This window comes from Phaseolus vulgaris, chromosome 6 (assembly GCF_051622355.1).
Source record: "Phaseolus vulgaris cultivar YP4 chromosome 6, ASM5162235v1, whole genome shotgun sequence".
NCBI classification, from domain to species: Eukaryota; Viridiplantae; Streptophyta; class Magnoliopsida; order Fabales; family Fabaceae; genus Phaseolus; species Phaseolus vulgaris.
The window spans coordinates 8731644-8749431 of NC_143503.1; the positions used below are offsets into that span (position 1 = coordinate 8731644).

A 17788-nucleotide genomic window follows, 5' to 3' on the forward strand; every position below is an offset into this window, starting at 1 on the left:
ACCCTTGCGTTGCAAATCCCTACGTAGTTCTTCGTTGGCTGCGTGCGACGTTGCCAAGTCATTTTGGTAGCGTTTCTGGCTAGTCGCTTGCTCGGCTTGCATCTCAGCCAGAATCCTGTCCTGGTCTGCTTTGGACACCGCTACGATCTGCAGGAGAGTGCGAATGGTCTCCATCAATTGCTATATGGAGACATTGTCTCCTCCTTCCAGTGCAAATGCACCTTGCCTCGTACTCCTCATGTTGTTGGGTGGCTCTCAACACGATTGTGAATGGGACCTAGTTTTATCGGGCCCTACGATGGGCGCCAAATGTTCTCGCCTGTTGACTCAGCCGCCGTTGACTCCAAAGGTAGATGATGGCTCCTCCTATCTCCTGATGGTTTCCGCTCTCTCCTTGGGTAACTGAGAGTGGCTCCGTTGAAACAAAGGGGGCCCTACTTGTTGATTGCACTCCGACGATCAAGTCAGTATTGGGCTAAGAAACAGTAAAGTATGTAAAGTAGTTTCATTCTTAGAAATGACGTACCTTTCTAGGGTTCTTACCACCCTTTATATAGGCTGTAATTAGGTCAACTTCCCTGTCCCACAAAGATCTTTCCGTAAGTGGAATTAGAGTTACTAGTGAGGCTCTTGTGATGCGTTGCACAAGCTTAGCGCAGCCGCGACACAAGACTTGCCTCTTCTAGAGTGCAATATCTCTAACAGTATGGCCGCCAGGGTACCAACTCATGTACCGGCGCTGTGGTGCCATCTGTTCTGTGGGTGCCTTAATTATTCACGTGTCATGCATGTAGTCTTTCCCTAGAAACCCTAACCCTTACAGGCCTTAGCGCCTCCAGGGAACACTTGCTTGTGCCGTACCTGAATGTACTATACACACCCCATGCATGATCCTCTCGTGATTTAGGTCTTTCTGGTATCTGGGTGTTAACTCATACTATTTGTGGGACCTGGGTTACGTGGCCCATTATTACTGTTGGACCACCGAGGTCCGATGTCGACGTCTGATATCGACCTCCTCAAGGACGATGTCTGAGGTCTGATCAGTACAATTATAAATATTTAAATACATTTTTATTAAATTTTTTATCATTTTTTGTTTTTATCAAATAGTTCTAAATATTATCGAAAATTAGATTTTAATTACTAAAATTAATAGTTTAATTGAAAATTATTATAATTTATAGATAAATCAATCAAATTAATTTTTAAATTTTTTTTAAATATAAGGATAATTTTTAAACTTACACTTTTATCAATTAAAAAAAATACAATTTTAATTATATCCATCATCATTCACAAATTTTTATGAACTTTTCTAACATTTTCTACTCTATTTATTTTAATCCAAACAATCTCACTCTTCTCCCACTTTTCTTTCAAATTCACTATCTCAAATTTACTTCTTAATCCAAACAAAAACATTAACCTTATTTAAAGAATGATTATTTATTTATATTATGATTAGTTTTTTTTGTGAGCCAAGTCATTTTTGGGTAGAGTTTTGTAATGTTTGGGTTGAATGGCCGGTATAATCAGAGTGACATTCGCTACTTCGGAGTAGAAACATTATTAGACTTTATTTTATAAAACTTTCAGAAGTTTCAAAGAGGAAACTAAAAAATATATAAATGTATTTTAGAAGAAAAAAAAAGAAAAAAAGGAAAAAGAAGCGTGATGATTGAAAGCGTGTGAAGTAGCCCACTTACATAGATAATGCACTTGGCAAATCCAACCGCATAGCACAAGTTGAGGTCAGATACCACTTTGATAAAAGTGTAAACAGTTCGGTCTGAACCAAACCTGACCGTACGATTACAATCCAACGGCTCACATCACGCGTGTGTACTTATGTCTCATCGAATGCGTGTGACACGCACTCACTCTCTCTCCTCCCTCGCTCTTTCTGCCCCTCTCGTCCTCTGCAATTCCCGGTGGCGGAGAAACCCTACCCACCGTCCAAACGCCGTCATTTCGCTCTCGAACCTCACTATTCACGTGCGTTTCCGCCACCGCTCGGAAGGGAAAAAGTTTTCCGCCAATCAGGGTTTCTGTTATTCTTCTTCGACCCCGAGATTGGGAAATTTGAGAATCAATTTGTCTTCAGCTCCTAATAATTTACAGTCCTTGCTGTAAGTTAGGGTTTCCAAATTTCCGTATCAATTTTGCGCAAAGTTGTTTGGTTTGTACAAATTTACCTTTGGGGTACCTGAGTAATTCATTTTCTTTGCTTAGCTCCATTTTGTTATTGAGAATATGGAATGCTTTTAATATATGTGCACAGAAAGTCGTTATGGTGTTTACATACTGAACTTTTGTGCAGTCTTAGGTGATCACTTTTTAATTTTCTGAAACTGTATTCTCTTCAAAAAAATTATTTGCTTTGGACACATGCAACTTAGATGGCACCTACTTTCTATTTGATAGGGTTAAAGCATTCAGTCCATGGTCAGGATATTTACCCATGAAATAGGTACACAGTAATACAGCGGTATTAATTGTTTGAAATGGATGTTCAAGTGATAAATGCGGAAGGAAGTGGTCATCAAACAAAGGCAGATAATGGGGATGCAGAGCCAAGTGACAGTGAAGTTAATAATGCTGAAAACTATGGAATTCATGTTGAGGATGGGATTTCTGAGCCATATATGGGTATGGAATTTGAGACTGTAGATGTTGCTAAGACATTTTATAATGAATATGCCAGACACATGGGTTTTAGCTCTAAAGTTGGCCCATATGGTCACACTAAAGTTGATGGTCACTCTAAAGTTGATGGTGAAAATTATAGGGAGTTCGTATGTGGGAGGGAAGGTTTAAAAAAAGGACTAAATGAAAGTTGCATGGCAATGATTAGGATCGAGCTAAAGGGTCAAAATAAATGGGTGGTAACAAAATTAGTGAACGAGCACAGTCATTCCCTGTTGAGTTCCAGTAAGGCATACAATAATCAGCCTAGTAAGCATTTTTCTAGTGTTGGAAGGACAATGCCTGAAACTTATCAAGGAGTGGGTCTTGTTCCTAGTGGTGTTATGTATGTATCTATGGATGGGAATCGTGTTTCGAATCAGAATACTCGTGGGATGAAGAACATTCATACCACTCCTGCTGAACGAAGTCACCCAGTTAAAAATTCCTCATTGTTGAATTATACTGTTAGGCCTTCTTTGCAAAACCGGACATTGGGGAGGGATGCTCATAATCTGCTGGAGTACTTTAAGAAGATGCAGGCTGAGAATCCTGGTTTCTTCTATGCTATACAACTTGATGAAGACAATCGAATGTCTAATGTCTTTTGGGCAGATGCAAGATCAAGGACAGCATACAGTTGTTACGGTGACACAGTTCATCTTGACACAACATACAAAGTAAATCAATATAGAGTGCCATTTGCTCCTTTTACTGGGGTAAATCATCATGGTCAAATGGTTTTGTTTGGTTGTGCGCTCCTTTTGGATGATTCTGAGGCATCTTTTTTATGGCTGTTGAAGACATTTCTGACGGCAATGAATGATTGTCAGCCTGTCTCTATAACTACTGATCAAGATAGAGCCTTGCAGACAGCAGTTTCTCAAGTTCTCCCACAAGCCCGCCACTGTATTAGCAAGTGGCATATCTTGAGAGAAGGCCAAGAAAGGTTGGCCCATGTATGTCTTGCGCATCCAAATTTTCAGGCTGAACTTTATAATTGTATTAACTTGACAGAAACCATTGACGAGTTTGAATCATTTTGGAATTGTATCCTCGATAAATATGAACTTAGAAGAAATGATTGGCTTCAGTCATTGTATAATGCTCGTGCTCAATGGGTTCCAGCATTCTTCCGTGATTCGTTTTTTGCAGCATTATCTCCTAATCAAGGATTTGATGATTCTTTTTTTGATGGTTATGTCAACCAACAGACGACATTATCGTTGTTCTTTAGGCAATACGAACGAGCTTTGGAGAGCTGGATTGAGAAGGAAATAGAAGCAGATTTTGAGACACTTTGCACAACACCAGTTTTAAAGACACCTTCACCAATGGAGAAACAGGTTGCTAATCTTTATACAAGAAAAATATTTTCTAAGTTTCAAGATGAGCTTGTTGAAACTTTTGTTTATACTGCAAATAGAATTGAAGGAGATGGACCAAATAGCACATTTAGAGTTGCAAAATTTGAGGATGACCAAAAGGCATACTCAGTCTCATTAAACCATTCTGAGTTGAAAGCTAATTGTAGTTGCCAAATGTTTGAGTATTCAGGCATTCTTTGCAGACATATTTTAACAGTTTTCACTGTGACAAATGTACTTACATTACCACCCCATTACATCTTGAAACGTTGGACAAGAAATGCAAAAAACAGTTCCGGATTGGATGAACATACTGGTGAATCACATGCACAGGAGTCTTTGACAGCAAGATATAGCAATTTATGTAAGGAAGCCATCAGATACGCTGAGGAAGGGGCAGTAACTGTGGAAACATATAATGCTGCAATAAGTGGTATTAGAGAAGGTGGAAAGAAGGTCGCTAATGTGAAAAGAAGTGTTCCAAAAGTTTCTCCTAACAATCAGGCCAGTGGGACTGCATATGATGACAGGAAAACTTCCACTCCAACTTCAGATACCACTCCTCTTTTATGGCCACGACAAGATGAGATAATGAGGAGGTTTAATCTTAATGATGCTGGTGGTCCTGTTCAATCGGTTGCTGATCTAAACTTGCCACGGATGGCCCCAGTCTCTCTTTATCGTGATGATGGTCCATCTGAAAACATGGTAACTGAACATAACTCTGTTTTTTATTTCTATGGCTAACAAAATAGAAATCCATTACATTTTTGTGGTCCTTGGGTTCTTTCATGAAGGTAGTTCTTCCATGCCTGAAATCAATGACATGGGTAATGGAGAGCAAGAACTCAACTCCAGGGAATAAAGTAGCTGTTATCAATCTTAAGGTATTCTCATTAACCGCAAACAAGAAAATACATTGTATTTTACTTTGTTTAGTTTAAGCCCAAATTTAGCTTGGCTGTCAATCCTTGATTAGCATGGGTATACATATCTTATGTAGTGTTCATTTTGTGAAGTACTTTACTTTTCTCAATTTTTTGGTAATTAGTCTGGAAATTTAATCCATTAATATTTCAAGCATTATATTGCAGTTGCAAGATTATAGCAGGGTTCCTTCCACAGAATCTGAGGTTAAGTTTCATCTTTCTAGAGTTACTTTGGAACCAATGTTGAAGTCTATGGCTTACATCAGCGAACAGCTCTCAACACCAGCTAATAAGGTTGCAGTAATAAATCTCAAGGTATCTTCATTTTATTTTCTAAGCTTATTCTTCTCATATTCACTGAGTTACGCTGAATTATTGTTCTAGACTTCTAGTACTAGAAAAGCAATGATAATGCATCCTTATACTTCTGTGATAATTTTTCTCAACAATAGTCTTCATGACAAGTTACTATAAAGAAAGATGTAAACTATTGATTTATGATTTATAGGGTTAGAATTTGAGTAGTTGCTGCTAATTGCTATTGATTTTGTTATTCTAGAAGATAATTTAATGCTTTAAATTTCGATATTTGGTAACTGAACAAAGCTTGTTAACTGTATTTAAGGAGGCTTTGGTGGTATATGGAAATGGTATGGATTATTAAAATGATTGTTATGAGAGTGTTTTTATTGCCTAGTTAGAGAAGTGACTAATATAATTTTCTCAGTTTCTTGTCTTATAAGTGCTTATAACTTCTATAATTTTCTAACTTTCTCTTCTTTAGTAAATGCTTATTGATTGATAAGGCATAATTTTCTTTTGTTTTGACACTAATATCCAATACATAATTTTCTTAAATTATAAAGAACATACAATTAGAAAAAATAGAGTCTCATTCCTCAACATCTCATGGTCAATTAAGTGGTGTAATCATCTCTATCAGACTTAAGAGTCTACCTAGACTCGTGGGAGCTTCACAAACTTCCCTCTTAGACTAGTAAAAGTCTACACCATATGAAAAAATAAATTCAACACTATAATTAATGAAATGCTTTTACATTGTAATTAATCAAAATAGTAAACAATAGTTCCGTAGTTTTAAAATAACTAAGTTTAATAACACACATGACTATTATATAAGTTCAAACTATGCTAAATAGATAAGTTCATACATTTACAAAACATAAATTCTTGAGTTCAAACTATACTAAGTCAAACCCGCACCCTAGGCTTGTCCTTCTAGAAACTAGGTCAAAATCCCTTCCTAAAGGGCTAGGAACAAGCTAAAATGCTAACTACACCCCCTATTATGCTAAAGACACCTTATTCTAGCCTATCTTTGCTATTTGGACCCCTAAAGAGAGCCCAATTTATTTACAACATATTTGTATCTTATAAGAAGACGAAAAGAAAGAATAGTTGGTGTGCTGGTTTATGCTCATCTCCTTTGGTAAGGTCCATGTGATCCTTGTTAGGGTTATGAATTGTTCGCTACGATGATTGTTCATCATGTGCTTTGTCTTTTGCTTCCTTGGTCATCTTCATAGCTACTTGGGGTGTCTCATGTCCCCCAAATTCGAGAGAAGTCAACCTCAAATTTAGAACTTCTGCATATAACATAGTCAGTTTGCTCACAAATAAGATAGTGCAAGGAGTGGGATGTGATATTTTGTGACTCGGTTTATCTTTTTTTTTCTTTCCCTTTTTCATTTTCTCTTTTTGTTTTTATTTTTAATTGGTCCTCATGAACCTCTTTGGGAGAGAGAGGTTTTAAGGTAACCTTGTGCCCTTGGAAGAAAAAGTCATTTTGTTGGTTAGACCATCATTTAGAACTTGTGTATCATATTGTCAAGGCCTTCCCAATAGAATATGTGTTGCTTCCATTGGCACAACATCACATAAAACCTCATCTTTATATTTTCCTATAGCAAAAGTTATGAGGACTTGTTTATTAACCATGATTTCTCCCTCCTTACTAAGCCATTGGAGCTTGTAGGGCTTGGCATGAGAGATGATAGGCAACCCAAGTTTTTCTACCATTCTTGTGCTTGCCACATTTGTACAACTACCCCCATTCACAATTAAGGAACACAACTGTCATTAATGAGGCACCTAGTGTAAAAATGTTTTCCCTTTGACTTTCATCAAAAGGCTTTAAAACTTGGCCTAACATGCGTGTCACTACTAACAAGTCTCCCTCACATGGAATTTCATATTCTTCTTCACTTTGGCTTTTTGTAGAGGTAGGGGATTTAGACCTTTGAGAGTTATGGTCATTCATGACAACCCCTCTTTAACCATTATATTTCTTTTAGAAGGGCAATTTGCTGCAATGTGCCCAAAACCTAAACATTTAAAAAACTTTTGACTTGAGGTTTTGGTAGGGGACTTAGGTGTTGAAGTGGAGGGATTAGAATTCCTAGGATTGTAAGTGGAATCTTTCACAAAGTTTGAGGGAAAAGTTTTTGAAGAAGACTTGTTTTTGTTTTTCCAAGATGAGTGGTAGTAGCCATCATTATGAGAGTTTTTTAAATGAGTTTCTTTGAAAGTTGAAATTCAACCTTGATGGCAAGGTGAACCAATTTTTCTAAAGATGAATACTCATAAAGTTCTACCACATGTTGGATTTCCCTTAATCCACTTACAAATCTAGCAATTTTAGACTTTTCACTTTCATGCATGTCAATTTTAGTTAAGTAGTTTCAAGTTCTTTAAAATATTCATCAACACTTTTTGTTCCTTGTTGAAGCCGTTGGAGCTTCAACAAGAGTTCCTTCCTATAGTGAGGAGGAACAAATTTAGCGTGCATGCATAACTTTAAATCCTCCCAAGAGACCACGACTGGCCTCTTGTTAAGTCCAATGTCCATTACAGTCTTATGCCACCACTGCATGGCATAGTCTAAAAACTCTAAGGAGGGCTAACTTGACTTTTTGGTCTTCTTGGACCTCATGTACATTAAAGATTTGTTCAACTTTAGCTTCCCATCCTAAGTAAATATTGGGGTCACCAACTTTAGCCTCTCCTCAAATTGGTTCAATCTCCAATCTTCTTCTTCGTCATGGCTACCATATTGAGTGAAACTTCTTGTAGCTCTTCTATGCTCCCACCTCCTTGGTTGTCTTACATGAGCCGATTCAAGCCTTTGGAGTCTCTCCTCCATTTGTCTCATTTCCTCTTCTTTTTGGGCAAGGGATCTCCTAGTAGTCACCAATTCACCCATAAGGAATGCCTTTTGGGGAGATTGGGGTTTTGATGACTCCCCTGAAGAAAGATGAGCCATAATTCACAAGTGAACAAACAATTAGTGAAATAGAAGTTAGAAAACACTCTCTCAAAGTGCGTCACTTTTGGTGAAAAGGAAACAAGAGGAGAACACTCAAAGCACTCAAAAAGAATTTGATCCTCTCAAAAAGGTCTCTCTTGGTGTTGAAAATATTCTCAAGTGAAAGAGGACAAAGCCAAAAACACTTGATCTCAAAGAATCACAACAAACTTAAGAAATTTGAAAAGAACATAGAAAGGAATGGTATATGGCATGATGAAAGGATGGAAAATAGATAAGGTGAAGGAAGCTCATGGAGAAATGGAGAAGATGATAACACCACTTGGAGGGTGGGAAACTCTAAGATAGTGAAGGAAGAGCCGCCACTTGAGATGTTCACACACTCAAGATAAGACCCAAAACCATTTAGGAGACTAAGCTCACTAATCACTCAAGGAGAGTTTTTACTATATTCAAAATCAAGTTAAAATACATGAGACAAGACACTCTATTTATAGGAATGGGTGCCTTGGTGGGCAAGATGAGGGAGGGGTAGAAAAGTAATAAGAGAGGGGCAAGCTAGGGGTTGACCTAGGTCAAAGCCGCCCCCTAGTCTTAGCTTCTAGAAGCTAGGGCTACCTCCTAATCCTAATGGACTTGGCACAAACCCAATTTGATAAATACACCCCCCTATTATGCTATATGGACCCTACTCTATTGAAATTAAAAACAAAGAGACTAGCTGGTGCTCAGCTCCCATGGCTTGGGCTCTGCTTCTGGTGATCCTCTGAGGAATGATGGGCTTTGAAGCACTGGCTAGTGGTGGGTCTTGACCTAGACATGGATCCTGTGTCATGCTCTGGGTCATCCTTACGGAGGGTTGGACTTGGTCAGAGGATGTTCTATCTCTCTGGTCTTCATCGGTGGCGTACCCTCCTTCATACAAAGCCCAAGCAACCTCCTATTCAAATGTAGCTTGTGTAAATGGGTGTTGTCCTAAAAAGCTTCTCCAATTTTAGTCATGTCGCTGTTCAGGTATTTTCCTTTGCAACTTTATTAAAACCTTCATCAGAAAGCGATTGAAGGATTGGTATTGGCTCTTTTCCACCCTTGGGCTTTTCAATCAATCCCAATTTAGTGATTTTCTGTGTAGTATGGGTACTCCATAAGTCTTGCAACACTTAGTAGTGTGGGTATTCCATAACTCTTGCCACCCTTACCAATTTCTTTAAGGAGATCCAACATATAGTTTCTTTGAAATAAATATGCTTTACGTAGAGTAAAAAACTTATGAGGAGTGAACTTCTACTTCAAAATTGTTTTTGGAGCTCATCATATCTTGCAACTACTTCCTTTTCATCTTTCAGTCTCTTTGCAATCTCCCAAGTTTCATTCCTTTTCAATGCACTCATCTCTTCATTCATATAACATGAATCCAATGATCATCCTTCTTTGTTGGAATGACTGGGAACATGATCCATTAGGAATATTGACAATGTTTAGGCCTTTAAATATTTGTTTTGGTATTTAAGCATGAGCCCTTTTAATTTATTTTGGTTATGTTTGACAAAATTAGCTAATAGTTGAAAGCTCAATAATTGTATTTAGTGTTTGGCAATGAAGATGATAAATATAAAATAATAGAAAAATGTAAACTTTTATAATTTTTATTTGCAAAGCAATTACTTTGATTATATGTTTTATTTTTAAATTTTTTATAATACACTAATGCAAATATAAGCACTTTGGTGTCTATGTATCTACATTTTTTATGACAATAAAAATCAATTAATACAATTAAAACATAAAAAATAAACTAAAAGTCATCATTTTGGATAGTTTCTTGCAAAATATGGAAAGGAAAAGATTGTTTAACAAAGATGAGAGTGACACGGTAAAATTATACATATAGATGATAAAATTCATGCTAGACATTGTGAATTTTGACATCTTAATTAGATTGACACCCATAGGGCACCAAACATATGCTTTCATCATACCCCCTTTATATTGATTAATATAGGGGTTAAGAAATGCAATATAAAAAACTATTATCTTTTTGATATCACAATCAATATTTTTATTTTTAATGTCAAAATAATAAAATAAATGGTGTAAATAGCAAATGGTTAAAATAGATAATGTAATATGAAAGTAACAAAAAGATAATTATTATCCGTCATTGTGATTATGTTATGTAATAAAAAGTTATCTTAGTGGAAGAAGAGAAAAAAAAAATCTAGAATAAAAGTATACCATGTATACAAAAATATTAGAGGGGAACTTTAATAAATAGTTTAAGGATAAAATGGAATTAAATATAAAAGCTAGAAAGTAGAGATTAGGGATTTAAGAACTGCTATTTCAAGTACAATCTCAAAAAACTTTAGAAGTTATTATTTATCTATTTGGTAGTTGGTATTCTATTGTAGAAAATTGAACAGACAGAATTTACTGTTCATGATTCCTTGTTTGGAAAAAGGTCTCTGGAATTCCGATTCCTTTCTCTATCTCATCAATTCATATACCATGTCTCTTTAGTGTGACATTCTCTTTGTCAAATCTCACCTACTGAAAAGGTTTCCTTTGATTCTTTGTCTCTTTACTTTGACCAGCTTTTCCATTGTTTAATGAAATTTTTGAAAATGTTTCAGCTTCAAGATACTGAGACAACCTCTGGTGAGTCAGAAGTAAAGTTTCAGGTGTCCCGGGATACATTGGGTGCTATGCTACGATCAATGGCCTATATCCGTGAGCAGCTTTCTCATGCTGTAAGTATTCTATTCCTGTTATCTCTATATTGGATGCGTATGATATAAAACTTTTATAATTTATCTGAGGTGTTCTTTCTTTTCTTCTATGTTTTCTACCATGTATAATAATTAGTTGTCTGTCGACCAGCCCGCCCATGTAAAATTTGCAGATATCCAGAGTAATCGAGAAACTTGATAATGTGGAATCCTTTTATATGACAGATGAAAACGACTATTTATAATTCTTAAGAATTGACATTTTTAAAGCTAACTCAACCTTACAAAACCAACTTATAAGAAGAGATTCACTTTGAGACCTCCCAACTTGTGCGTGAGACTAAATATTTATTAGTGATTCAATTACTGCATGATAGTGGGTGACACGGTAGGTCCAACAAACTCTCGTTACAATAAATTTTAAATGATTTTGATACTGTCTTAAGAAGTGAATTTTAAGCTTAACTAAACTTTACAAAATCAATTTGTAAGATGAAATATGCATCCACTTATATTCTATTAGTTGACCTTATCTCTATGTGGGATCTCCAACAAAGATTTATTAGAAAGAGTAAAGAAATGGTGCATCCGGATGTTCTATTTTTAATTTAAGCATCTATTTAGTGTTTTAGAGCAATGAAACCCAGTATATCAACCATCTAAATAGAGCTGTGTAATCCCTCTGCGTATCTGATCGGGAAACTCTCTTGAAGAAAACCATGTGAACAGGAAAAAAAAAGAGGCCATCCTCCTTAAGTTGTCACTGCTTCAAAAGTTAAGTAGTTCCTAAAGCTTGAAGTTTGACTATTTCATGATTAAGCTCCCGGATTGTCTTCTGTTTGCCTCACTCCAAATTTATCACGGTATATAGCAGTTAAAATTTTCGGACAACTCTTAACGAGTTTAATTGATCAAAGCAACACATGAAATTTCTCTAAAAGCAGAACATGAAAATGAGTACAATGATTTGAGATTTGTAGAGCTGAAGCACCAGTTAGCTTATCGTTAGCATTTTGTATCATATTAAATTATTTTAAAAAATAAAACCTGCTACTGAAGCTAGTATTTGTAGCATTATATAGGCAATGTTAAAGTTATTATTTATCATTCAAATTGGTTTGTACTGTTCGTAGACCTAAGCACATATTCATAGATCATATGGCACTTTGCTGATCTGAGTTGTTATAAGTTTTCAGTATGTTTCGAGTATGCCTTGTAATTTATTATCGAAAATATTGATATATATTCAGTTTTTGGGGCTTAATTTACATTGGTTTATCCAAAAATCCGTTTCATTACTGGATAATGCCTTCTATTTAAATATTAATATTCGTTTCGATGTAACATTTTGGCAGGACGATGCACAGTCAGAACCTCTATCTAAAAAGCATAAGAAGTAAAGCATCAAATTTTCTTTTCATGGGACATATCTTACGAAAAAGGCTTAGAAAATGCAGTGTATCTATTGTATTTGAAGTTTGCTAACTTATAGGTTTTTACAAGTCTGTAGTAACTTATTGTTGTACATGTATCATATCTTAAGGGCAGATTAGTTTTATGCAAAGCAGTTGAATAAATACTCTCCGTTAAGCAACCCACTAATAACGAATGAAAATGGGTTTATCAAAGTAAAGTATTTGGAAGAATTCTAATGGAATTAACTTGACATTTGATCAAGAACTTTTACAGATTTATAACAAATATTGGTATCTACATTTACCATGAAAGTTTAGAAAAAGATTAAGTTCTGTTTCGACTAAAAAAGTTCATTTGGTTTAATGTTCGTCCTTCAAGTTTTATTCTAGACATTCTTTTTGTAATAGATATAAATTCCCTGACTTTATGTGTTTTGAGTTGTTTTATTGGAGTTCTATTGTATTTGGTTTGCATCAGTTTTGATTTGGTGTTCTATATTTTTCTGTGTTTTTCTTCATTTATATATGATTTTATATGCAAGTACATATGATTGTTAAGCTCTGCAATGTGAGTCTAATTAAGATGTTAGGGTTTAGATTAATGTTCGACATGCAATCTTTTATAATAGTTAGTATTATTGTGACATCAATTTTCTTGTGGTGAAGAGTTATAATTGAATTGTAGCATTTACATTGTTATACATAGAAAAAGTTCCATTCTAACTTTTACTTTTAACTTTTGCTTTAGTTGCAAGGCAAGTGCCCAATTTAACTATTGGTATAACTCTATTAAGAGAAAAATTGTTGTAGGTGACATCAATTGTTTTATGATCAATTCATAATGAATTCATAATGATGTTTGAGTTGTTACATTCTTAATGTGTTATAGTTTTTTTATCTAATAATAAGTGTTTATTCCGAAAAAAATAATTGTTAATCATAGGATAGGCTATTTGAATTTGAATGTTTCACCAAGAAGCGAATCAAAGTGACAACCCTCTAGTTTATAGGTAAGACCATTCACCACTTATAATTGAACATGAATTTGAATGAGAAAAAATATTATAGTAAATTTACGAGAGAAAGAGTTCTTTTGTAAATATGAATTTATTTTCTTTGTTTGGGATCAAGTGACAGTTCTTCATCACTGATCTTGAAAATCTCTAGTAGTATGTCTATTTTTTTTTTCTCCTTTTTCATTATTTTGTCTTTTGTCCGATTTTTACTTTACTTTCTCGTTATTTTTGTAAACCTCCTTTCTTTTTTTTAACCTTTGTGCTCTTGTTGCAAGCTTTCACACTACTTGATCCGATCAACTTAAATTTGTGTCGAATAGTGACTATCACATACTATTTTCACCAACAATTCATAAAAAATTAACATCCTATTTCAACATCATCTTAAAACCCAAAATATAATATCTATAATAAACAAGCATTCTATAGAACACATTTCACTACAACATCACACCAATCTATTACATCAGACCAATTTCTCACTTAATGGAACTTATGCTACACAAATTACTCCTTCTATTCTCGTTATAAATCAGTACTCCATACTTGGCCAGACTCATCTTTCTTCATCACTTCCCATTATTCTTTCATTCGTCCTCTTTCTTCCTCATTCCCCACTATTCTTCTTTCATTTATGAGGTAATGTTTCTCTTTAAGCTTATAGACTCTGTTTCCTAGATGGATGGAAAGCTATTTTGTTACTATTTTTCAAAAATTAGCAACTATTTCATTTTTCTTTGCTTGTCTCTTGTCTCTTTGACAAGACATTCCTGCATGGTTAAAGTGTGAACTCGAAATTGAAAGTTCTTTTTTTTTCCTTGCTTCTGTTGTAGCATTGTAGTACATTATTATTCTCCCTCCATAGGACTCTTTGACTAACATTAAGTGATAGATGCATTGTGAATATGTTTTCGCAAGTATTAGTTTTATCCCAGTTACTTGTGGCTAATACTTTATGTTGCGTTTGTCCACATGTCGTTTGGAGACAAAGTGTAGTTATTTTTTTCATGTTGGGCGTGTCCATGGTCATGCGTAGAGGTGCATAAATGCTCTACTTTCCACTGTTATTTCATTTGTCCTCTTTCTTCATCATTTCCTACTATTCTTTTGTTCATTCATAAGGTAATGTTTCTTTTTGAGCTTAGAGACTTAGTTTTCCCATATGGATGAAATGTTATGTCATTATTGCTTTTTCAAAGATTAACATCTACTTCATTGTCTTTATTTTATTGTTCTTTGTTCATTATTTGTCCATTTATCTTTTTTCATAAGACACTCTTGCATATTTAAGGTGTGAACTCAAAAATGAAAGTTTTTATTATTTTTTTCTTGCCCCTACTGTAGCACTGTAGTTCATTTTTGTTCTTCCTTAGGACATTTTGACTAACATTAATTGATTGATGCATTATGATGATTTTTTCACATTCATTGGATCTCAGCTACTTGTGGCTAATAGCACAGATACGGATACGGACACTGACACGACACAGAGATACGTATAATCTCTAAAATGTAGGACACGGAGACACGAATCTATATATTATATAATTTTAAATTATATAAATTAAAAATAAATATTTATGTGCAAAAGTATGTTTCAGATTCTTTTGGAAGCAAAAAGATATTTTTCATGACTGGTTCAAAAGAATTTGTTCCTTATTTTTATAATCATAATAAAAGTTTATACAATAAATTTGAGTTTTTAGAAAATTATTGTATTTATACCTTTTAAAATTGTGTTAGAACTGTGTTAGAATTTTCAAAAATCCAACAAATATTTTTTGAATGGAACACTTCACCGATAAGTGTCCTACGAGTGTCGACACCGATACGTGTGTCCGACACGGATACACCCATTTAAGAGAAGTATCTGAGACTCATAATACTCCATGTTGGGTCTGTCCACATGGCATTGGGAGACAAAAAGAAGTTTTTCTTCTTCATGTTCTGTTTGTCCTTTGTGATGCATAAAGATGCATTAAATGCTTTACTTTTCTATTGTTCTTTTATTTGTCCTCTTCTCCACTTCCCATTATTATTTTGTTATTCTCTTTCCTTTTCACTTCACATCTTTATTCATAATGTTTCTCTTAGATACTTTGTTTTCCCCATATGGACAAAATACTTTTTTGTCAAATATTAGCATTGATTGTCTTTATTTCATTGTTCTTTGCTCTTTAATTGTTTATTGTCTTTTTGATAAGACACTCCTGCATGTTTAAGGTGTGAACTCGAGAATGATTATTGATGTGAGTTGATTTTAGCATTGTTCATTTTATGGTGTGACACTTTACTTAAATTGAGATTTTAGGAATTTAAGAGTGAAGACCTTAGGAAAATTCCCACTGGACATTAACTTAACCAAGTGGTTAAGTAGATGTGAATGTTCATTTCACAAAGGCAAAGATAAAAAGACAAGATATGGTGAGAATGGATGCAAAACTCAATTGATAATGACAAAACCGAGAGCAATACAAGGAAGAAAACAAAGGTAATGAACATAAATGGAAGGCGAAAATGAAGGAGAATGGAAGAAGGAAACTTATGGAAAAGGAGAGTGATGATCACGCCACTTGATGGGTGGTAACCATCAAGATAAGTGGAAGGATGCCACTTGAAAGCTTCATTCTCATCAAGATAAGACCAAGGGAGAGGAGATAACACTCACTCAAGCTCACACAATTTGTGCAGAGTAACTTTTCTTCTATTAATTTCAACTTGTGAAATACAAAGGGGATACCTCCCATTTATAAGAGGAGGAGCCTTGGAGAACAAGTAGTGAGGGTAAGAAGGGAAAAGTAAAAGTGGTGCGGCCTAGGTCATTGACTATGGTCAATGTTGCACCACAATCCTAAAGTTCTAGAAGCTAGGTTAAGCTTCCTTCCTTACAAGGCTTCATGAGCTAAAAAGCTAGGCACACCCCCCATTTATGCTAAAAGACACCTACTCTACTTAAATTACAAATAGTGAAACCAAATGATGCTCAACACCCAAAGTTTGTGCTCTGCTCCTAGTGATTCTCTGAGGTATGGTAGGTGCTAAGGTTATGGTTGGAGAAACTTGCCCAGGCCTTAGGTCTTGGGTCATGCTCGTAGTCGTCTTTCTCAAAGGTTGGGCCTGGTCAGTAGGCACCTTCTCTCCTAGGTCTTCATCGTGCTCCTCGGGTGGGAGGGAATTCGTCCACGAATTTGGAAGACCTGCTGAGAAAGGAGTCGGATCACTGATATTGAAAGAATTACTACCTAAGTAAGTATAAGGAAGATCCAACTCATAGCATATTCATTGATCCGCTTGAGGACCTGAAAAGGACAATCCCCTCGTGGCATAAGTTTGGACTTTCTTTGAGTAGGGAATCTATCCTTTCTCAAGTGAAGCCAACCCAATCCCCGGGTTCAAAGATCAAAGCCTTGCACCCCTTATTAGGATGCTCGACATACTTGCCTACCTTCCTTTCAATTTGAAGCTTGATGTGGTGGTGCAAGTCTTTAATAAAGGAAGCTTTTTTCAAAACCATCTTTGCACAACACCTCATCAAGTAGGGGAATAGAAAGGAGGTCAAGGGGTGTGAGGGGATTGAACCTATACACAACCTCAAAAGGGGTGTGGAAGGTAGTAGAATTTACTACTATATGAGGTAGCAAATTGTCCCACACCCTTGGGTTCCTAGAAATAAGGCATCTCAACATTTGACCTAAAGTCCTATTAACCACTTCTGTTTGACCATCAGTTTAGGAATGGCAAGTTGATATGATTCCAATAACATGATGGAGATATGATATGAACATGTTATGGATTCAACAAGAGTTGGAATATGATTAGGCACATTTTAAGAATTGGATCAATGTTCTTATCATTCAAGAACTCACCAAAATACAAGTAACCAAGCCAAACTCACATAGAAACCCATTTTGAACAACAAACCCATGGATAGAAACTCAAGAACACAACATATAGCATTTATACCCATGGAGGACGTGACCAAAACAGCAAGAACAACCAATTTGCACCGATTAAAATTGAATATAAGTGCAGCAAATGAAAGAGGACATAATAAGGAAGAGATTGCACTGATTGAAAGTGAAAACAAACAAGTAGAACAAAAATGGGTAATTTGGAATGAAGGGAAAAATGAACTTATGTGGATGAAGCTCTTGGAATGTGCACGCCACTTGAAGGATGGTTGGCTTCAAGATGAGTGTTGTTGCCGCCACTTGAGAGCCCAAGAATTCACTCAAGGTAAGACTAGAAGAGAAGAAGACACAAGTCTCTCTCAATCACTCACCAATTTGGTAGAGGTTCTTTACTCTAAAAAATCAATCTTATTATTTCAAAGACCTAAGCACCCCTTTTATAATAGA

At 35.5% G+C, this 17788-nt stretch overlaps 1 protein-coding gene across 3 annotated transcripts; it reads left to right on the plus strand.

Moving 5' to 3' along the window:
- The first annotated feature begins 1611 nt into the window (after positions 1-1611).
- LOC137816900 (protein FAR1-RELATED SEQUENCE 3) lies at positions 1612-12576 on the plus strand. 3 transcript variants are annotated; one of them, XM_068620070.2, is made up of 6 exons: positions 1612-2205; positions 2428-4763; positions 4853-4942; positions 5150-5299; positions 10904-11020; positions 12355-12576. In XM_068620070.2, the coding sequence occupies exons 2-6, from the start codon at positions 2508-2510 to the stop codon at positions 12397-12399; spliced, it is 2658 nt and encodes an 885-aa protein (XP_068476171.2). In that variant the 5' UTR covers positions 1612-2205; positions 2428-2507; the 3' UTR covers positions 12400-12576. The 3 variants fall into 3 exon arrangements, with proteins under 3 accessions (XP_068476171.2, XP_068476169.2, XP_068476170.2); XM_068620068.2 differs by having other exon boundaries at positions 1740-2132; XM_068620069.2 differs by having other exon boundaries at positions 1883-2329.
- The last annotated feature ends 5212 nt before the right edge of the window (positions 12577-17788 follow it).

What these genes read in the sequence shown, in the direction of transcription:
- LOC137816900 (XM_068620070.2), top strand. Translation starts at nt 2,508, where the DNA reads ATGGATGTTCAAGTGATAAATGCGGAAGGAAGTGGTCATCAAACAAAG. An exon ending in TAGCTGTTATCAATCTTAAG is followed by an intron (nt 4,943 to 5,149) that starts GTATTCTCATTA and finishes ATTATATTGCAG; the next exon opens with TTGCAAGATTATAGCAGGGT. An exon ending in GTGAGCAGCTTTCTCATGCT is followed by an intron (nt 11,021 to 12,354) that starts GTAAGTATTCTA and finishes ACATTTTGGCAG; the next exon opens with GACGATGCACAGTCAGAACC.